This window comes from Castanea sativa, chromosome 7, assembly GCF_040712315.1.
Source record: "Castanea sativa cultivar Marrone di Chiusa Pesio chromosome 7, ASM4071231v1".
In the NCBI taxonomy this organism is placed as follows: domain Eukaryota; kingdom Viridiplantae; phylum Streptophyta; class Magnoliopsida; order Fagales; family Fagaceae; genus Castanea; species Castanea sativa.
This window is the reverse complement of record NC_134019.1, coordinates 47,417,817-47,435,879: the sequence shown is the minus strand read 5'-3', so window position 1 is coordinate 47,435,879 and position 18,063 is coordinate 47,417,817. Positions and strand designations below refer to the sequence as shown.

The following is an 18,063-nucleotide window of genomic DNA, read 5'->3' as shown; positions in this document are numbered from 1 at the left end:
TCGGTGGGTATGAATGTTAACCCACGACCTTTTAAACCGTACATGTAATCCTTTATCATTTCTGGTGGAGCTTATTACACACACATACATACATACATACATACATATATATATAATAGTATTGTTAATTAGTTATTTATGTGCATGGTGGATTTTATACATCAATGATGAAGAAATTAGTGAAGTTATCAAATGAAGCAAGTGTACTTTGAGGTAGGGGTGTTCGCGGTGCGGTTTTGGCCATATTTAGCACCGCACTTTGCGGTGCGATTTAGCTAAAACCATAACTGTACCGCACTTTATTTTTACGGTTACATGTGCAGTGCGATGCGGTTTGAAATTGGTATATTTTTCAAATTTTGGTCTTTTCTTACTTAGCCCAAAACTAATTTTTCTCTTTTTTTGGGCCAAGTTTTAAATTATTGAACTAGTTTTTCTTTATTTTGGGTTGACTTTTCTAGTTAACACTTGCTAGGACTATTAAACTTTAATTTTTTTTGAAAACTAGGATTATTAAACTACTAATAATATATTTAACATTAAAAATAAATAAATATATTAATATATAAAGAGGGGTGCAGTGCGGTGCAGTTTATGCGATTTTCTTATTATAAAACTGCAAACTGCACTGTACCATGCGGTGTAGTGCGGTGCGGTACGGTGCATTGTAACTTGCGGTCTGGTGCGGTTATACCATTTTGGTGCGGTTTTTGTGATTTGTACGGTTTATACGGGTTGGTGAACACTCCTACTTTGAGGAATAGGTATTTGTTGTTCCATGTCCTAGAAGTTTATTGAAAACAAGATGACATTGTCAAATATTTTTATTAAGGATTTTTTTTTTTTTTTTTGAAGATCGGTGGTAATTGTTTGAACCTGTGAATATATAGTTTGGAGATGTATGTTCACAAAAAATTTAATTAATAATTTTGAGATTATGCATGCACATTGTACGTAGTTCATATTTGTACGTACTTGACTTTCACCCATTAAAGTTAGTTAACTCGCTTAAAAGTTTTCTACGAGTTAATCATTTTGCCTTTTCCCACGTTACGGGGTTTAATTAATTAGTTTTCCATCGATCAATCATCTAGTGTGTGTCTATGTGTGTGTGTATATATATATATATATATATATATATATATATATATATATATATATATATATGTATATGTATATATATATGTATATGTATATGCATAATGAGATAGAATCCAATAAAGACAAAAGCGCATGGAATAGATTCCCTAAATTCAAGATGTAGTCATATATATGATGAGTTTAGATACTTAATTAAAATAGTGGACCTATCTTTTTTCTTTTCTTTTTTTGAATGGAACTAAGTGGACCTATCTTAATTTGAATGCATTGGATCTCTCTTCTTTCTCTGTTCAGGTTGTAAAGTGGATGAGCTATTGACTAAAATGGAGAGCATCAGTCGTCTTCAGCTTCTAATTAAGCGGATAACTAGCTAGGGTTTATTACATGTCTATATAATTTCACATAGATTAGAGGTACCCGTACCACACACAACCCAAATGAATATGTGAGTCTAATAATGACATTACAAAACTGCTAAATAATACACAATAACAAACAAAGCATAAACATAGAATAATGAAGGGCTAGTCTTATAATAGTCTAAAACTTTTGTTATTTGTGAGGCATCTGTTTGTAAAACTTATTATAAACTTTGTAATACCGCACGTGAATATTATACGTGCAGAACAGAAGAGACTATAATAATTACATATATATATCATATGCATTAATTTCTTCGTTGGTGTTTTGCTCAGTTCTACCTACTTGGATATGAAACCAGCAACCACTGCAGCTATTATAGCTGTAGGATCCCCCAAGATGGCAGAGACAATAACACGAACAGCTCCACCAGCAATCTGACAGCACTTGCTCACCTTTCCTCCTCTCCCTGCTCCATGACCATGATAGTTTTTAAGCGTCCCTTCGAGGCTTGGGATCCTAGTTTGCATTTCCCTGACCTTGTTCTTGTCCACATTAAGATAAATAGCCTGCCAGTTTTCCACAAGCAACTCCTTAACACATGACACATGTAGGTGATAGGTTTTGCAGTGGGACCTATAAGACCAACCATGTCCTTTGCCCCCACAACGATGGCATGAACTAGAGAGCTTGAGGCACAAGTAAAGGTTGTATTCGCCATCGTTTAGGACTCGTGGGAGGTTTGCACAGCAAGGATGAAGATCAAAACCGCATCTTTTGCAGTGGTACACAAACCCCAGAACATCTTTCCTACATGCATCACATATTCTCCTAGCTGCACCAGGGGGATTATAGTTAAATTGGAACTCACATTTCTCGTAAAAAGGTTGATGAATAATACTAGTTGGGGGTGCCACAGCACAGGCCTTATGTAACTCAAACTCGCATTGCTGGCATCTGTATTTGAGGCCAATACCAGCTTCTTTGCACCCATCACAATTGAATGGGATCTCTGTGTATTCATGCTTTAGCTTGTGCAGTGGATGGATTGGGTGAGAAATCTCTTTGTCGATTTTCATCATGAGGGGTTTTTCTTATTTTTACTCAACTTCTAATAAGCTAGCTTATATATAGCCCGTATGAAAATTTGGGGAGATGGGATTTGTTTATATGGATGGTATGGATGAAGATTAAGAAGTATAATTTGGTTTGCTTTTGAGTAGCTCAAAAGGATTTTTTCAACAGTCCTCTTGGAAGATACTTTGCGTAAGTTTTACATATGTAGAGTTAGAGAATAACTTGTTTATACGGTTGTTACTATAATTTAAGGCAAAAGGTGGGTTGAGTGATAAACCGAGAAAGCATTTGCAGGAATCTAATAAATCCTTGCTTGGGGGATTTTGTTATTGCATGCCTTCTAGCTGATGCGATTATAACCATCTCTAATACCAAAGTTACTGTTTTAATGACTCAAATTTGCAATGCCCCTCGACCAATCTGCACCTATATATTCTAATTTTACTTGTTAAACTATAGGCTTTTAAAATTGAATCTAAACTACTAATACTTGTTGGGTGTGGATTAATAAACAGAAATACGAAACTTAGAATAGTGTTTAATAATGAAGACTTAAAAATTGTAGTGTTTCTTAATCTGTTTCTCTATCTTTTTAACTTCTTGATTGATAAATTTTTGTGTTTCTCTTAATTAAAGTGGCCATACTTGTATTGATTTTGGCTTTCGATCTGTGTTTTTCAGGGTACAACACTAGGAATTTTTCAGGCATATTTTTTGTTAAAACAAGGAATTCAACGCTTGAAAAAGTTGCAGGCTGAATTATTTGGAAGGTTTGGTATCTCCGTCAGAGAGTGCAAAATGGACCTGATCATAAAAGTTATTGACACGTTTTCATATTGTACACATTCAGCTTTTTGATTGTGGCTTGAATGAGGTATGCGAATTGTTCTTGATTCAAGCCTAATTAATATGCCATGCCACTCTTCTGTGTCACTAATGCTACAATTTTAGTTGGAACTTAATTGGAAGCCTTATTTCGGTATTTTCGACCGTATGCATGCACCTCAAGATTATATATTGACTAGTCTACCCTAAGGCGTTCATGAGAGAATAGAAAAGAAATCACTACTTTGTTAAGGTCAGTTCAATGCATTATACAGAATCTGATTCCATACGTGACTAGTTTTGCTGATATAACGGAAACCACCATGCATTAGAAATTCGAATACAAATTCATCATGGAGAAAAAACAAGAGCTAGAACATGAGAGCAATAATTTTGAAATGTTTATAAGGTCAAGAGACTCAAGGATAATTATACACTAGTCGCTAACCCGTGCGATACATGAGAAAATCCCAAAAATGAAATATTTATGAAACATCCTAAATATTTTTTTTTTTTAATGATAAAATTCAAAAGCAATAGAACTCCAACGCTTACGCTTAATTATTACACAGTCTAGAAACTATCCTATAGAATATATGTCCTGCCTATTTCACAAAAAGCATGAATTTGTTCTAACACATCCGAAATCTCCCTCAAGAATGGTTCCTGCAACCAAATTGATTCCAGAAACTGTGAGTTGGCAAACTCTGCAATTAAATCCTTGATCCATAGTTCATGACAAGAGTGTAACACTCAATAGAGCATGGCAGCCATCCACAATGGGTTTCCTTGGCAAGGAATTAATTTAGTATGGACCATAATAGGGGAACCATGACTATCGCAAAAAATAATGTCCAAACCTGCATAATAGGTGGCTTTGAAAAAAGACTAGTGCCATGTCCAATTTTGAGATAAGGAGAAATAGGAGCTATAGTTGTTGGACTCACTTAATATTTATGCTTATGTTTTTTAGCACAATAAAGTTTAAAAATATTTTAGGCTAGTAAATCGTTAAAGTTATTTTGGAAATAAGTAGGGTAAGAATAAGTTGTTAACAGGAGGGGAAAAAAAGAGAAAAATATTATGTCCACAGTATTTTCACAACACTTTTACAACAAATACTAAGTGGTATGTTGCTATGAGTGGGTTAAAACGTAATTTAAGTTATGATTAGAACCAATAACAACTTACTACATGTGATTTGTTGCGAAAGTGTTGCAAAAATCTTATGGATATAACACTTAAAAAAAAAGGATTGTTTTGTTAGCAAACAAATTTGAACCACATCATATAAAGCAATGAGTGATGGCTATTAAACCAACGGAAAAAATGAGGTCAATATTTGGAACTAATCTTTAAAAAAATGAAATATGTAAAGAGAAGAAGAAGAGTGATAGCGGAATCAAACTTTGTTTTCACTTTTGGACACTTGAATTGTGAACTATACATGCGGTAGGACAAGACTTGAAGCAAACCAATAAACTATAACCTGTAAAGAAAGCATTATCTTGAACTTAGAGATTCAGAAATGAAGGAGACAAAGATATAAGAAGAAGAGGAAAAAAGAAGGAAAAGGAGGCCAGACTAAATAAGGAGTCTAGATGCCAAATATTAAAAAATGAGAGAGAGAGTAAAAAAATGAGTCTCCTTCCAAGATCAACTCCAAGCCGCCAACGTAAGTTTTTTTTTTTTTCTTTTTTTAGTGAGGAAGAGGAAAAACTAAAATATTTTTCTAGATTGTTGTTCAAATAATTTTGTATTTATCCCCCTTTTTTTTCAAATTCTAAATTCATCCTAGATTTTTGAACGGTCAACTATTTTAACTTTCTTTGTGGTTTAGATATAATCTTGTGAAAAGGTTTGCAAAATCTATTGGAGCTTCGTCAACCATAGTCCATAGCTACAAATTTCTTCTACTCCTTTTTTCTTTCTAAAAAGATGGCTTCATTTAACTTCAGCCAAAATTCACCAAAATAAGCCAGAATGGCCACAATTACTAACATATCAAACATTATAAGAGCAAAAAACAAAACAAAATGTCTTATTTTAATTTTCCAAATAGTTTTAGGCATAAAACTAAATCAAAGTTTGAGCAACGTAGCACATCTATAATAATGATCAATATCAGAGGCATTGCTGATAAGCTCACAAAGAAAGATGGTCAGACTCAACAACCGATTGATCTTAGCCTTAAAAAAAATCCTAACTTTGTTTTTGAAGAAGAAGAAGAAGAGTATGAGATTTAGAATGAGCAGAAGAGGAAGTATAAAGTGTGTTTACAACAAAGGAGTTAGAACCATATTGGATTTTTCCATATCTTTCTCTACATCTTTTGGTTGGGGCTTAAGAGAATGATGAATCCAATGTGGATTTTGGCTTAGTTGAGGGAGGGGAAGTGAACGACTTTGTAGGTTGGAAACAGAGAGAGAATTGAAAGGAAAATTTGGGGCAACCGAAAGCTAAAAATAAACTTTAAAAATAACAAATAAATAAATAACTGAGGTATAAATTTGTGAGGCTTGCAAAACTAATATAGAAATCTTCATGAAGTCAACATAAAGTCCACAAATATGAATGTAATACCTATAATATTGAAACCTAAATTTTAAAGTAATCATTTTAAAATAAATGCTATTAGACTTTTAAGTTTTTGTGCTATTAATTACAATGTATGTGCCAAATGTTAAGGAGCTCATAAATGGAATGAAATAAATGCATTTATTAGTAAGTATTTATCCTTATTTGTGAGTATTAAATATTTATCCTTATTAATTCCTTTTGAATGGTTCAACAATCTTCTCTTACTCAAGGCCACGTTTTGTCTTTCCTTGGCTGGCTGTTCATTCACCTCCTTAAAGAGAAGTACCAATTTCATATAACATTGGAAATTTCAAGTAGAAAAATAGCAAGAATATCTTTGGAAGTCTATATTCAATGTCTAAAAAGGCTAGTGTTCATTGATCTTTAAAATAGAACTACAAAACCTTATATGAAAAGTGTATTAGTCCAACAACAAATGGCAATGCATACTTGAATGCAATGTGCATTCCTCTCGTATGACCAAAAAAAAAACAAACAACTACTCAAAAACAAAGCAGGATTGCAAGAGCATATTTGATACACTTTTTGTGCACCCCTCTATAAATGAGACATATTTTTTTGTTTGGATAAAATTGCCCGCCCATAAATTATACAATACCATAAACCCTCTATTTGTTCTTTGTATATAGTGCTTTAATTAATAAAAGAAATAAATAATTTTTCGTTAGGGCAAGTTAAAAATTAAATCTGCAAAATTTGGGTCCTTATCTCCTACAATTGGTGAATTTATACAATACCTACAATGTAACAACTGTTCTAATAACAAAGAGTGAAATAATTATAAAAAAAAAACACACACAAGCTCCAACTGATAACTAACTTCTCAAACCCTAAAAACATTTATGACTTGTTTATCGTCAACAACCAAACAACTCCAACTCTCAATAATCATGACCAACCACAACCTACCAAATTTGGAGGAAAAAAAAAACCATTTTCCCACATACTTTTTTCATGAGAAACAAAGAAAAGAAAAGTTGTGATCTCTCCATAATTTGCTCTCCGATTTGTTATATCAGTGGTGGTTTTGAAACTCGAATTGTTCAAAGAACTATAAAAGAGAAAGGTTCAAGGTTTTTAAGAGTGAACCAAGGTTGAACTGAAGTTGAACATTGATGATATCATAATTAATTTAATAACTATTTTATAAATAAATAAATATATTAAATTAGTAAAAATATAAAAATTGACTAAAATAATTTAAATAAATATAAATTTCTACATTTCAAACAATGAATATATATATATAATTAATTAATATACTTAAAGTTTTTGTTGGAGTTTAATATTCAGCAATCTGTATTCAAGTATTTATCTAAATTATCTTAAATCATGTCTAGCCCATTTGAGTACCCAATATTTTTTTGATTATGCCCAACCCCATTTATCATTTATGTAATAAAAAAAAATACAAAAACTGGAAGAGGAGTGAACATTGGTTTGTGCGCCTATTAAAAAATTGATTAAGTACAATCACAAGCCCAAGACAATTTAAGAAAGAAAGAAGTGGTTGAAGGCTTGCAAACATTTGGTACACTATAAAGTGGTTGACAGCTAACCTTACATAAGCATTTAGTGGGTAGTCCGTCTGCAACAGCCAAACCTTCATTGTGACAGTCAAGCAAAGAAGACCTGCAAAATTGGTGAAAATGCAGCGAAAGCGAGAGAGACAGAGACGAAGAAGAAGAATAAAAAAAAATTGCAATGCAATCTCATGGTTTGACAGCATCTCATGGTGGTTGAAACTTCAACAATGGCTGTAAGTACCAAAAAAAAAACCAGAAATCTCTCATATGAACTTGTGAGAACCGTCCATGGTTTTCAATCCCAGGAAGTTTTTGATTTGGTTTGGAGGTTGAAGGTCTTTGATTCTAAAAGCTTTTGTTTTTTTTTCCCCTATTTTGTCTTTATTTGGTCAGTTTGTTTGCTGAAAACCCTACGGCAAATATCCATGCTAATTTCGTAGGGGCTTCTTGGTGAGAAGGATTAGATTCTGCATTGGCATAGGTTAGGCTGATAGGCTCTTTATCTATGGAGGAAGAGAAATTACATATATATATATATATATATAGAAAAAAATATTAAAGCAGTGGATTTTCTATTTCCAATAGGCAACAATTGAATGTTATGATAAACCTCTTGATTGGGAATAGGAAGTGTGGGGGGTAAAAGTGCTCGAATATGCGTTTGGGCTTTGGGCCTGATTAGTTTGTACAAATCTGTTCAAATCACGGTCTCTAGGCCCACAGGTCAGTCCGCACTATAGTGATCCGAGGAAGAGTCCGAGGAGGAGTATCTCTGAGGAAGTGTCCGAAGAGGAGTATCTCCTCGGACGGGCCCAGTAAAGGCCCTGGGACTTGCTAAACGGTTTAAAGGCTGAATTCTGGAAGATCTATTGGGTAAAGGTGTGATCCAAGCACCCTTTAGAAGCAGGAACGTGTGAGAAATATCTGAGAAAAAAGCTGCTACCACTGCATTAAAGACCCTACATCTACCTCCCTGGCCGCATTAATGGAGAAATGACCTCTAGACAGTAAAATTCAGTCTTCCAGCTATTACTTGAAGACTTTAAGAATGTGGTGGATGGGACAAGTATCTGGGAAAAAGATTAGTGTTACACGTGGATGAAATAGAGAAGAAAAAAAATGATATAAGAAGACGAGAGAGGAAAGAAGAGGGAGATCTCTTCTTCCTGGTTGAAACCTCAAAGTTGTAATCTTTTGCTTAGAAAAATGAATACTATACAAATTATCCTCGGCTTACGTCCGAAGAGGTTTTTTTGTTACGTCCATCTATTACTTGCATAGACAGCGGCATTCTAGCCTATTGATTAACCTTCCAACATTCCAAATCTAGATTTCAAACCCATACTCTACAAATTCCATTGTATAAGGCTCTTTGGGCCTGAGCCCATCACTTGTTTTTGGGTTCGGGTACAAATTGTGCACTTACAGGAAGAATCACCACTAATCAAGAGACACAAATTTGAAGAAGGGCTGAATTAATGCTCAATTGGTTGAAAGAATAGCGAAATGTTAATTACAAAAGGAAGAGATAATGCGCGCCTAATAAGGATTCTGATTTTTTTGGCATAGTGGCAATTGAACAGGTACAAAGAAGTGATTCAATTAAATGAGGAGAGGAAGAGACTAAGAAGGGAAGAGAAAGAGTTTGGCGTTAGAAAGGTGAAATTCTAAACTCTAAAGTTTTGAAAGCATGAAAGACAAGAAGAGCAAAAGGAGGAGGGGAGACACAGAGAGGTTAGCATTAAAGACTATTTGGCTTGGGTCTGGGCTTTATGATGGACAACATTAACAGCATTAATGTAAGATTGGGCTTTATGGTGCAAGTAGGGTTGGAAAGCATTTTTAGTATTTTAAAATTATGGGAAAAATTTAGAAAAAGTATTTTAAAATTATGGAAAAAATTTAGGAAAAAAAAGGAAAATGACATGGCTGTTGATGTGGCTCAACAGAAGCGTAGCAATATTAAATGCTACGTTTCAACTTTTAGTAATATATAGATATAGATGTGGTTTTATACCAGAGACTCAAGGATAATTATATCGATATTTGTGTATATTTGACTTCTGATGATTGGTTGCATCAAGCATGGACAATGCACAACTTTTTTTTTTTTTTTTTTTTTGAGATATAGAACAATGGGCAACTTGATAAATTACAAACAAAAAAAAAAATCACAAGTATATATTGTCAAGAAATTTCAATTTGTTGGTGTCTCCAATAAAGATGTTTAGGATTTAAACTTTTCCTTCTTATTTTAACTATTGAATTATCCAAAAATATATCACATTGCCCTCCTAATTGCTTGTGAGGCTAAAGAACAAGAGTTTTCTTCTTTTTTGTTCAAAGTGGGGTGCTCTGAATTTACTAACTAAATAACCGCGTGCATGGTTGAGACCTGTAAACTCTCTTGCCCATTCTAAAGGAGATGTTGATACTTTGTCTTGCACCTTTCTGAAAGAGATGGCAATGCTTCCTCCTCTTTCTTTGTTCTTATGATATCTTCTTATTACCTAACAAAAATAGAATATATCATGACTACAATAATAACTATAGAGTTTAATTTGTTATTTTTTGAAACTTCAAACACAATATTTTTTTAATCTTAGGATTTAATTTGTTATATATTTATTAAAATGTCAACGTTTATTTCATTACTTTTGTTAAACTATATGATATAATTTGTTTCATTCCCTTCCACTATAGGGTCTAAAATAAGGAAAATTATTGAGAACTCTGGAAGTATCATAAATGCATATTCCCTCCTCTCACATGAATTGTGGGTCCAATTAAATTTATAATAGGACTCACAATTCATATGAGAGGAGTGAGTACACATCTATAGTATTCCTGAAATACCCGATAATTACCCCTAAAATATATGGTCCATATGTTTTGATAAAACAATAAAATGGTTTATAGAAAATGAGTTATCTTCCAAAAAGAAAATTGTTGCATTTTCTTATATTTGATAATTGTGGGGAATAAAGAACTCAGGCAGGCATTTGGGCCTTTGAGCTCTAGCAAGGAGAGCCGAACTGCTCTTGAGCTAAGGATTTGTTAATACTGCGAATCGGCCCATACGCCGAGAGTCCGAGGATACAGCCGAGGATGAGTTTCTCCTCGGACAGATCCAAGAGAAGTCGGAGATTCACTACGAAGGTCAAGGCAGAATTCTGGAAAGACTGTTGGTTAAAAGGAGGGAAACCCTGAACCTTCTAGATACACAGGTGTTAGAAAAATACCAAGAGCAAAGGCTGCCACCTCCACATTAAAGACTCTGCACTTACCTCCCTGGCCGCATTAATGGGGAAGTGACCCCTGAACAGTAAAACTGAAACTTCTGGTCACTATTCAAAGGCACTAAGAAAAGAAATATCTAGAGGAGAGAGGATTTGAGCAACACGTGGATAAAGCATCAGGAAAAGAAGTATTTAAGGGGGATCAGCCAGTAAAGAAAAAAAGGGAAGGGGATTAAGAATTGTAATCTTTAAGAAAGAAAGAGAAATAATATAGAAGTAATCATCGGCTCACGTCCGAGGAGGTCCATTGTCAATTGCCATTCGTTATTTATAAGTGTTTGCACACAAAAGCCTGTTGTCAAGTTCTCAGTACTTCTAACCTAGATTTCAAGCCCACACTCTATAAATTTCATTGTTTAAGGCTCATTGGGCCTGAGCCCATAATCGTCTTTGGGTTCAGGTGCAATTGTGCACTTACAATAATGACCTTGAAAATAAGTTGAAAAATGTTTTCTAATGTTTGGTATGCACAAAAGATTAATAATATTTCTTATATAATTCAAAAGATGAAAGGGCAACTATGAGAATGAGTTTTTTTTTTTTTTGAAAAATAAAAGTGAAAAATATCCTCTTGAAATTAAACTAATTTTTTATTAAAGTTTTTCATTAACTAACTTTTAATTTTCCTTTGAATAACGTTATCTAATGCATCAAATACTAGAAAAAAAAAACTATATTTAAAAAAGGTTTTCTTCAAAAGAAGAAATAAAAAATTTGTCAAAAAATTTTAAAAAGAAAAAGACTTGCCAAAAATCTTATAGCTCCACTAATAGTGGAAGAAGTTTTGAATAAAAATCTTCTTTTAAGTTCAAATTCAGCATGTATCCAATTATATGCATAAAACCATTTTTAGTAGTTAAGATTGGCAATGGGTATATAAGTAAAATAGACCAACACAAAAAATTGGGTATTTGGAGGAGTAGTAGATTCTTGGTACTTGAGACTTGAGTTGAGGAAAACAGTGTTCAGAATTTGGAGTGATTAGTAGATAGAGATAGAGTGTGTTAAAGTGTCAATTTTTATTTGTAGAAACAGAGAATAGTTTATAAGTTGAGTCTTGTCTTTGAATCGTGCTCGCTCGCTCGCTCTCTCGTTAGGAATTTGGGAAATTCAGCAGGGAGGAGGAGGAGGAGGGCGCTCATGTTTGAAATTGAAATTGGACTCAGGTGCTGCTGTTGTTGTTGAAGCCGATACCACCATCAACCGCTCTGAACGGGGTTCAGGTTTGTCTCTCTCTGCCCTCTCTTCCTTCTGCCTTCTCAAAACAACATTGCAATTTTTTGTCTATGGGTTTTGTATTTTCTATTCTATAGTCGAAATTTTCATGGGTATTTTGTTTTGTTTTGATTTGGCCATGTGGGTCTATATCTATTGGTGAGGCTGGGAGTGTCAATAACGAGGTTTGGTGCTTGGGTTGGTTTAGTTTTGTTAAGGAATGGTTGGAGATTTTATGTTTTTCAGAGTTCAAGGTTTGTTTAACTGAAATGCAATCAATTAACTGTTCGATGAAATGCCTCTGTGAGCTGTGTATTTTGATGCCTGAATTTTTTTTACTGAGATTTTGAGCAATTGTACACAGATTTTGAGTTTTGGTGTCACAGTGACAAGGTAGTATAGGTTAGTAAAGTTTGTTGATTGTCTTCAATGGTAATCCAAGTAGTGGGCTTTTAAGTTTGAACCTAAGTATTATTCTGTGTGTGTGATGGTCACCTGACCCCCACGCCCAACCTGCTTTAAATCTAAAGAAACTGACTTTAATTGGATTGGTACTTATCTTTGTAGTGATTTTCTATTACGTGTGTTGCCAATCATGTATGTCCATGGAACTTGCTTAAATAAAAACCATCGGATTAAGCTAACTAGTACAGAAGAATGGGATTTGGATTCAAGGTATTTTAAATCAATTGTTTTCATTGCTATGCTTTCAATAAAATTGTATGATCTCAAATTATGATTTGACCACCTCAAGATTCTCTTTAATCTTATTCTATATATGCAACCATGACCAATTTAAGAAGTGGATAATAGTGGTGCTATCAAATTTAGTCTTGTTACTGTTATCTTAAAAATAAGTTTGATTATTTTTGAGTATGGTTCCAGTTTCTTTTTAGTTTGCTGATTGATCCGTTTAGGTGTTGCAGCTTTTAGCTGCTGGTGTTTCGTTGTTTGTATACTTTGCTTATATCTTACATGTTTGATTAAAGGAATTGTATCTCTACTTTTAGTTTTCAGAATTAAGAAACTTGTCATAGTGAATATTTGATTTTTGGCTGCTAAAAACTTGGTCATTACTAGCACAAGCATGCTATACTTATGATATATTTCTAACAGGGCTAGGTGATTCGTGATACTGGTCAGATGTATAATTTCCTACATATCCTATATAATTGGATACTCATACATCTCTTTCTTCTAAAAACTTTCACATATAATTGGAAAGTATTACTTCTCTTTCTCTTAAGAACTTTCATGTAAAATATACTTTTTGGTGTGATTTCATGTAGAAGGATTAAGAAAAATAATATTTAAAAAATATATTTTATTGACCTTAAATCCAAATCCAAATCCAAACTTAGTTAGCCAAACAGTGGAATTTCAAATGATAAACTTCATTCCTTCATTGTTTAAAAAGACCCTAACAAGGAATTTCAAAACCAATGGATTTCAAATGAAGGCATTATAAATCAATGGATTTCAAATCCAAATCCAAATCCAAATCCAAATCCAAATCCAAATGTCCATTTAAACAAAACCTTAACACCAATTGAAGAATACTTCTCTCCAACCTCCAAGCTCCAAGGTAGCTTTTTACTTTAGTCCCTAATACCTCATTCACATTATTATTATTATTATTATTATTGTCTCCAAATTTTATCATCTACACTACGAGATTTCATTTGGGTATGCTTTTTCATTCCACTACAATTCAACTTTTTCTTATGTTATGTTATAGCTATCTCAAAAACCATCAACAACCCAACTTTGTGATTGTGATTGTAATTTTAAAGTTGCCTTCTTTTTCTATTTAAGTTTCAGTCTATCTGTGTCCTGTTCAACAATAATCACCTGTTGCGTTTTTGTATGTTGGAATTGGAATTGGACCTTTCAAAATAACTTAAAACTAAATCCAAAACCTAATTCCTCATACTTGACTTGTAACAACTCTACTCTGCATTATCTATAACAACTGCAAGTGAAGCAATAGAGTTAAGTTATCCATTTTTTTGTCCATCTAATGACTCTGAATATTCTTTTTTATTAAAGAGATGGGATAAGGAAAAGCATTTGCAAAGTTAGACGGATTAGGATTTAGGATTAGCCTCCACCCCTAACTATAACCAACCCCTTCAACTTCAAATTTAACCTTTCAAATATCATTGTAAAGTTTTTCACTTTTGCATTGAAGATTCATTTCAAACAAACCAAAAATATCTGTTCTTGTCTGCTAGAAAATAAAAACCCCAACTCACTAATGGGATTCTTCTAACTTGATATTGCTACCAGTTTCTTCTCAAAATTCAATTCCTAAAAAATATAGGCATAAATCAGTTGGTCATAAAAATAAGCTGTGATATTGTAATTGTCATCGCCATGGTGCTGTGTCGAGGTATGTTTAATAATTGAAGGGCTGTTGGATCTTTTCCATCTAATCAATGCTATGATTTCATTGCACATTAGGTCTAGGCAATGATAGCAGATTGCTCTGCCTGGCTTCATATTATTTGCACTGTCATGCAGTTTGCTTGGTTTATGGAAATAGTTTTAATGAACCAAAATGATTTTAATGGGAATCATTGCCTAGTTTGAGCTGAGTCACAGCCATTATTCATGAGCTTATACATATTGTAAAAGGATGTCAAATTATCTTATTTCCTTACTTATCAAAAAATACATATCAGCTTCTACTTGTCAATAAAGTTTGTTGTTAATCATAATTCATAATATAGGAATGCTTCAGCTCTAGCTTGTATTCATAAAAAAGAAACTTTGGCTTTAGAGAAAGGCGTATCGATTTGACAATATCTCTTTTCTTCTGTCTCTTTTTTTCTCTCTTTAAATTTTCCTATGCCACAGTTGATATCTAGAGATACATGAGTGGCAACAGACAGAGGACCCTTGGGGGTGGGGGTCAGCATGTACTGGACTACCTGAAACGAATGCATGCAGAGAATCCTGCTTTCTTTTATGCAGTTCAGGGTGATAATGATCACGCTAGTGGAAATATATTCTGGGTAGATGCAACATCCAGAATGAACTATTCTTTCTTTGGGGATGCTGTCCTATTTGACACAACATACAGGACAAACCGGTATAGGGTACCCTTTGCCTCATTCACAGGGTTTAATCATCATGGGCAGCCTGTGTTATTTGGTTGTGCACTAATTCTCAATGAGTCAGAGTCCTCCCTCATATGGCTATTCCAAACTTGGCTTCATGCAATGTCTGGACGACCACCCGTCTCTATAACAAGCGATCCAGACCGGTTCGTACAAGTTGCTGTCGCACAAGTTCTTCCTGAAACCCGCCATCGTTTCTGTAAGTGGACCGTATTCCGAGAAATGCAAGAGAAACTGGCTCATTTATACCAGTCACATCCTACTTTTGATACAGAATTCAAGAAGTGCATAAATGAGACTGAGGCAATTGATGAATTTGAGTCATGCTGGGCTTCACTGCTGGAGAGATACTATCTCATGGGTGATGAATGGCTTCAGTCAATGTACAATGCTCGGCAACAGTGGGTCCCAGTATACATGCGAAACACTTTCTTTGGAGAGATATCTAGAAGTGAAGGAAGCGTGGGTTTAAATTTGTTCTTCGATGGATATGTGAATGCATCCACTACCATACAGACAATGATTAAGCAGTACGAGAAAGCTATAGCAAGTTGGCATGATAAGGAATTAAAGGCAGATTACGACACTACTAATGCTAACCCTGTTCTGAAGACACCATCTCCCATGGAAAAACAAGCTGCAAATCTTTATACAAGGACAATATTCATGAAATTTCAAGAGGAACTGGTTGAGACCCTTGCTAATCCTGCAACCAAAATTGATGACTCAGGGACTGTCAGCACGTATCGAGTGGCCAAATTTGGGGAAGACCACAAGGCACACAATGTGACTTTCAATTCTTTTGAGATGAAAGCTAGTTGCAGCTGCCAAATGTTCGAGTATTCTGGAATTATTTGTAGGCATGTATTAGCAGTTTTTAGAGCAAAAAACGTTCTCACTCTTCCAGCTCAGTATATATTGAAACGATGGACAAGGAATGCCAAGAGTGGTGCAGTGTTGGATGAACATGCTGCTGAGTTGCCAAACAGTTCTCGGGAATCTTTAACCGTGCGGTATAACAATCTACGTCAGGAAGCAATCAAATATGTAGAAGAAGGAGCAAAATCTATCCATATTTATAATGTGGCAATGGATGCTTTAAAAGAGGCTACTAAGAAGGTTGCTGTTGTGAAGAATCGAGGTCCAGGACCTACACAAGGTGCTACTCTAGTAAATGGAGGAGGGCAAGAATTGCACGCTACTCAAGAAAATCAAACGGCAACATATCAATCTCTGGTAAGTCTCTTCCACACTGAAAGCTTATCTATTTCAGGGAATCTTGAAAATTTTTTTTTTTTTTTTTTTTGGAGCAATGTTTTTAATTGATTGATTAGTTATTTGAAATGAGAGCTTTTCCTTAAATTGAAAGAATATATATATATATATATATATATATAATTTCCTTCCTCGTCTTGTAAAACATCCATGTTTAATTGTTTGGTCTATTAGCTCTTAGCTCTGGAAAATGATGTTTTGAGTTTGAAAAGAGCATTTGTAAAAAGTTATGAGAAGTTATGGTTACAAAACAGAATTTTGGGTTTTGGGATTTAAAAGCGCTCTTTTAAGCTCCCAAAATGCCTAACCAAACAGACCCTTACTAGAAAAATAAATAAATAAGGAAATCATATGTTTTCTCATCTGATTAGCCATTTAATTAAACGAGGATGTGTAGTATGCAATTAAACAGAAATGCACACAGCATTAAAGATTCTCTGTAATGTGCTTCAGAAAACCAGATATAATTCTGTGGCATAACTTAAAAGAGTCTCATCTTTATATGCTTGTCATGATGGTGCTTGCATTTCTATCTTGACTTTGATATAAATCATTAAATACTTGCTCAGGATGAGAAGAAAAAGAAAATTAGTGAATTGACTGCTGAGTTGGAGAATACAAATCAACGATGTGAAGTGTATCGGTCAAACCTGCTAGCTGTTCTGAAAGATATGGAAGAACAGAAGTTGAAGCTATCAGTGAAGGTTCAAAATGCCAGGCTTAGCTTGAAAGAATGAACAGTACATGCATGACAAATTTCATTTTTCTTGTACATCTTTCACATACTAGTGAGCATCTTTGCAAGTGAGGGGGTGGGTGATTGTAGCGGCAGGCAGCCGGTGTTTGATTTGAAACAATTATATTTTCCCTAAGAGATTTAGAATGTATGATAGAGATGTTAGATCCAACTGTTCAAGTATCTGGCTGGATGAACCATATGTTAGAGTAAAGACAGTAGGAGCGATCTTTGTGACGAGGAAAAGAAGTGCCATAAGAATACCCAAATGTTGACTCCTGAGGCACTTTGAAGTGCAGAGGAGGGGTAAACTAAAAGGGCCCAATTATTAGCGTTTTAACTTTTAATGATGCACTTTAGGTGGGCGAATGAACATACTGTGATTTAGCCTTTTTTTTTTTTTTTTAAAGTAAAAAGAAAATGAGTAATATGTTGTCTTGTTTAATTATGGATTACATGCTATCTCTATGTTGTGAAAATTATGACAATAAAACATTTTCCAGCATCCTGTTTTGGTCAACCATTAAATGGTGCCAGATTTGTTGTTCAAGCTTGTGCCTGCTCATCGCAAGCTAGTTGCCATGCCAATTAGTATAAGAGCTATTCTAGTTGGAAGCATAAGTTCGTTTAAATTGTAAACCTACTCATAATTCATGACGGCCCTCCTAAACACCTGGAGTTCTGAATCAATGCGAGTAGATGCAGGTATAGGATTAATTCTATTTATATTTTTTTTTTAAAAAAATTGATAAAAAGGAATAATAAAATTATTAGGAGATTGAAAACGTTTACACCCACAAACGTAATAAAACGTATTTATAAATTGTTGGAACATTCAAAAAGAACATAATATTTTTAAAATAATTTTTATTTACTAAATTTTTGAGCCTTAATTAAAAATTTTTACATATAGACAAGGTATTCTA

General features: G+C 34.0%; 2 protein-coding genes across 2 annotated transcripts; one reads left to right on the top strand and one right to left on the bottom strand.

The window, feature by feature from the left end:
* Window positions 1-1,628: 1,628 nt before the first annotated feature.
* LOC142641983 (uncharacterized) lies at window positions 1,629-2,716 on the bottom strand. The gene has a single exon (XM_075816317.1). It carries the CDS (start codon window positions 2,541-2,543, stop codon window positions 1,803-1,805), a length of 741 nt encoding a protein of 246 aa, XP_075672432.1. The 5' UTR covers window positions 2,544-2,716; the 3' UTR covers window positions 1,629-1,802.
* Window positions 2,717-11,693: 8,977 nt separating this feature from the next.
* Window positions 11,694-17,583, top strand: LOC142643634 (protein FAR1-RELATED SEQUENCE 9). Its single transcript, XM_075818332.1, has 3 exons — window positions 11,694-12,012; window positions 14,864-16,362; window positions 16,971-17,583. Exons 2-3 carry the CDS (start codon window positions 14,881-14,883, stop codon window positions 17,136-17,138), a joined length of 1,650 nt encoding a protein of 549 aa, XP_075674447.1. The 5' UTR covers window positions 11,694-12,012; window positions 14,864-14,880; the 3' UTR covers window positions 17,139-17,583.
* The last annotated feature ends 480 nt before the right edge of the window (window positions 17,584-18,063 follow it).

Coding starts and splice junctions, on each gene's coding strand:
- LOC142641983 (XM_075816317.1), bottom strand. CDS start 2,543: ATGATGAAAATCGACAAAGAGATTTCTCACCCAATCCATCCACTGCAC.
- LOC142643634 (XM_075818332.1), top strand. CDS start 14,881: ATGAGTGGCAACAGACAGAGGACCCTTGGGGGTGGGGGTCAGCATGTA. Junction 16,363..16,970: donor CGGCAACATATCAATCTCTG/GTAAGTCTCTTC, acceptor ATACTTGCTCAG/GATGAGAAGAAAAAGAAAAT.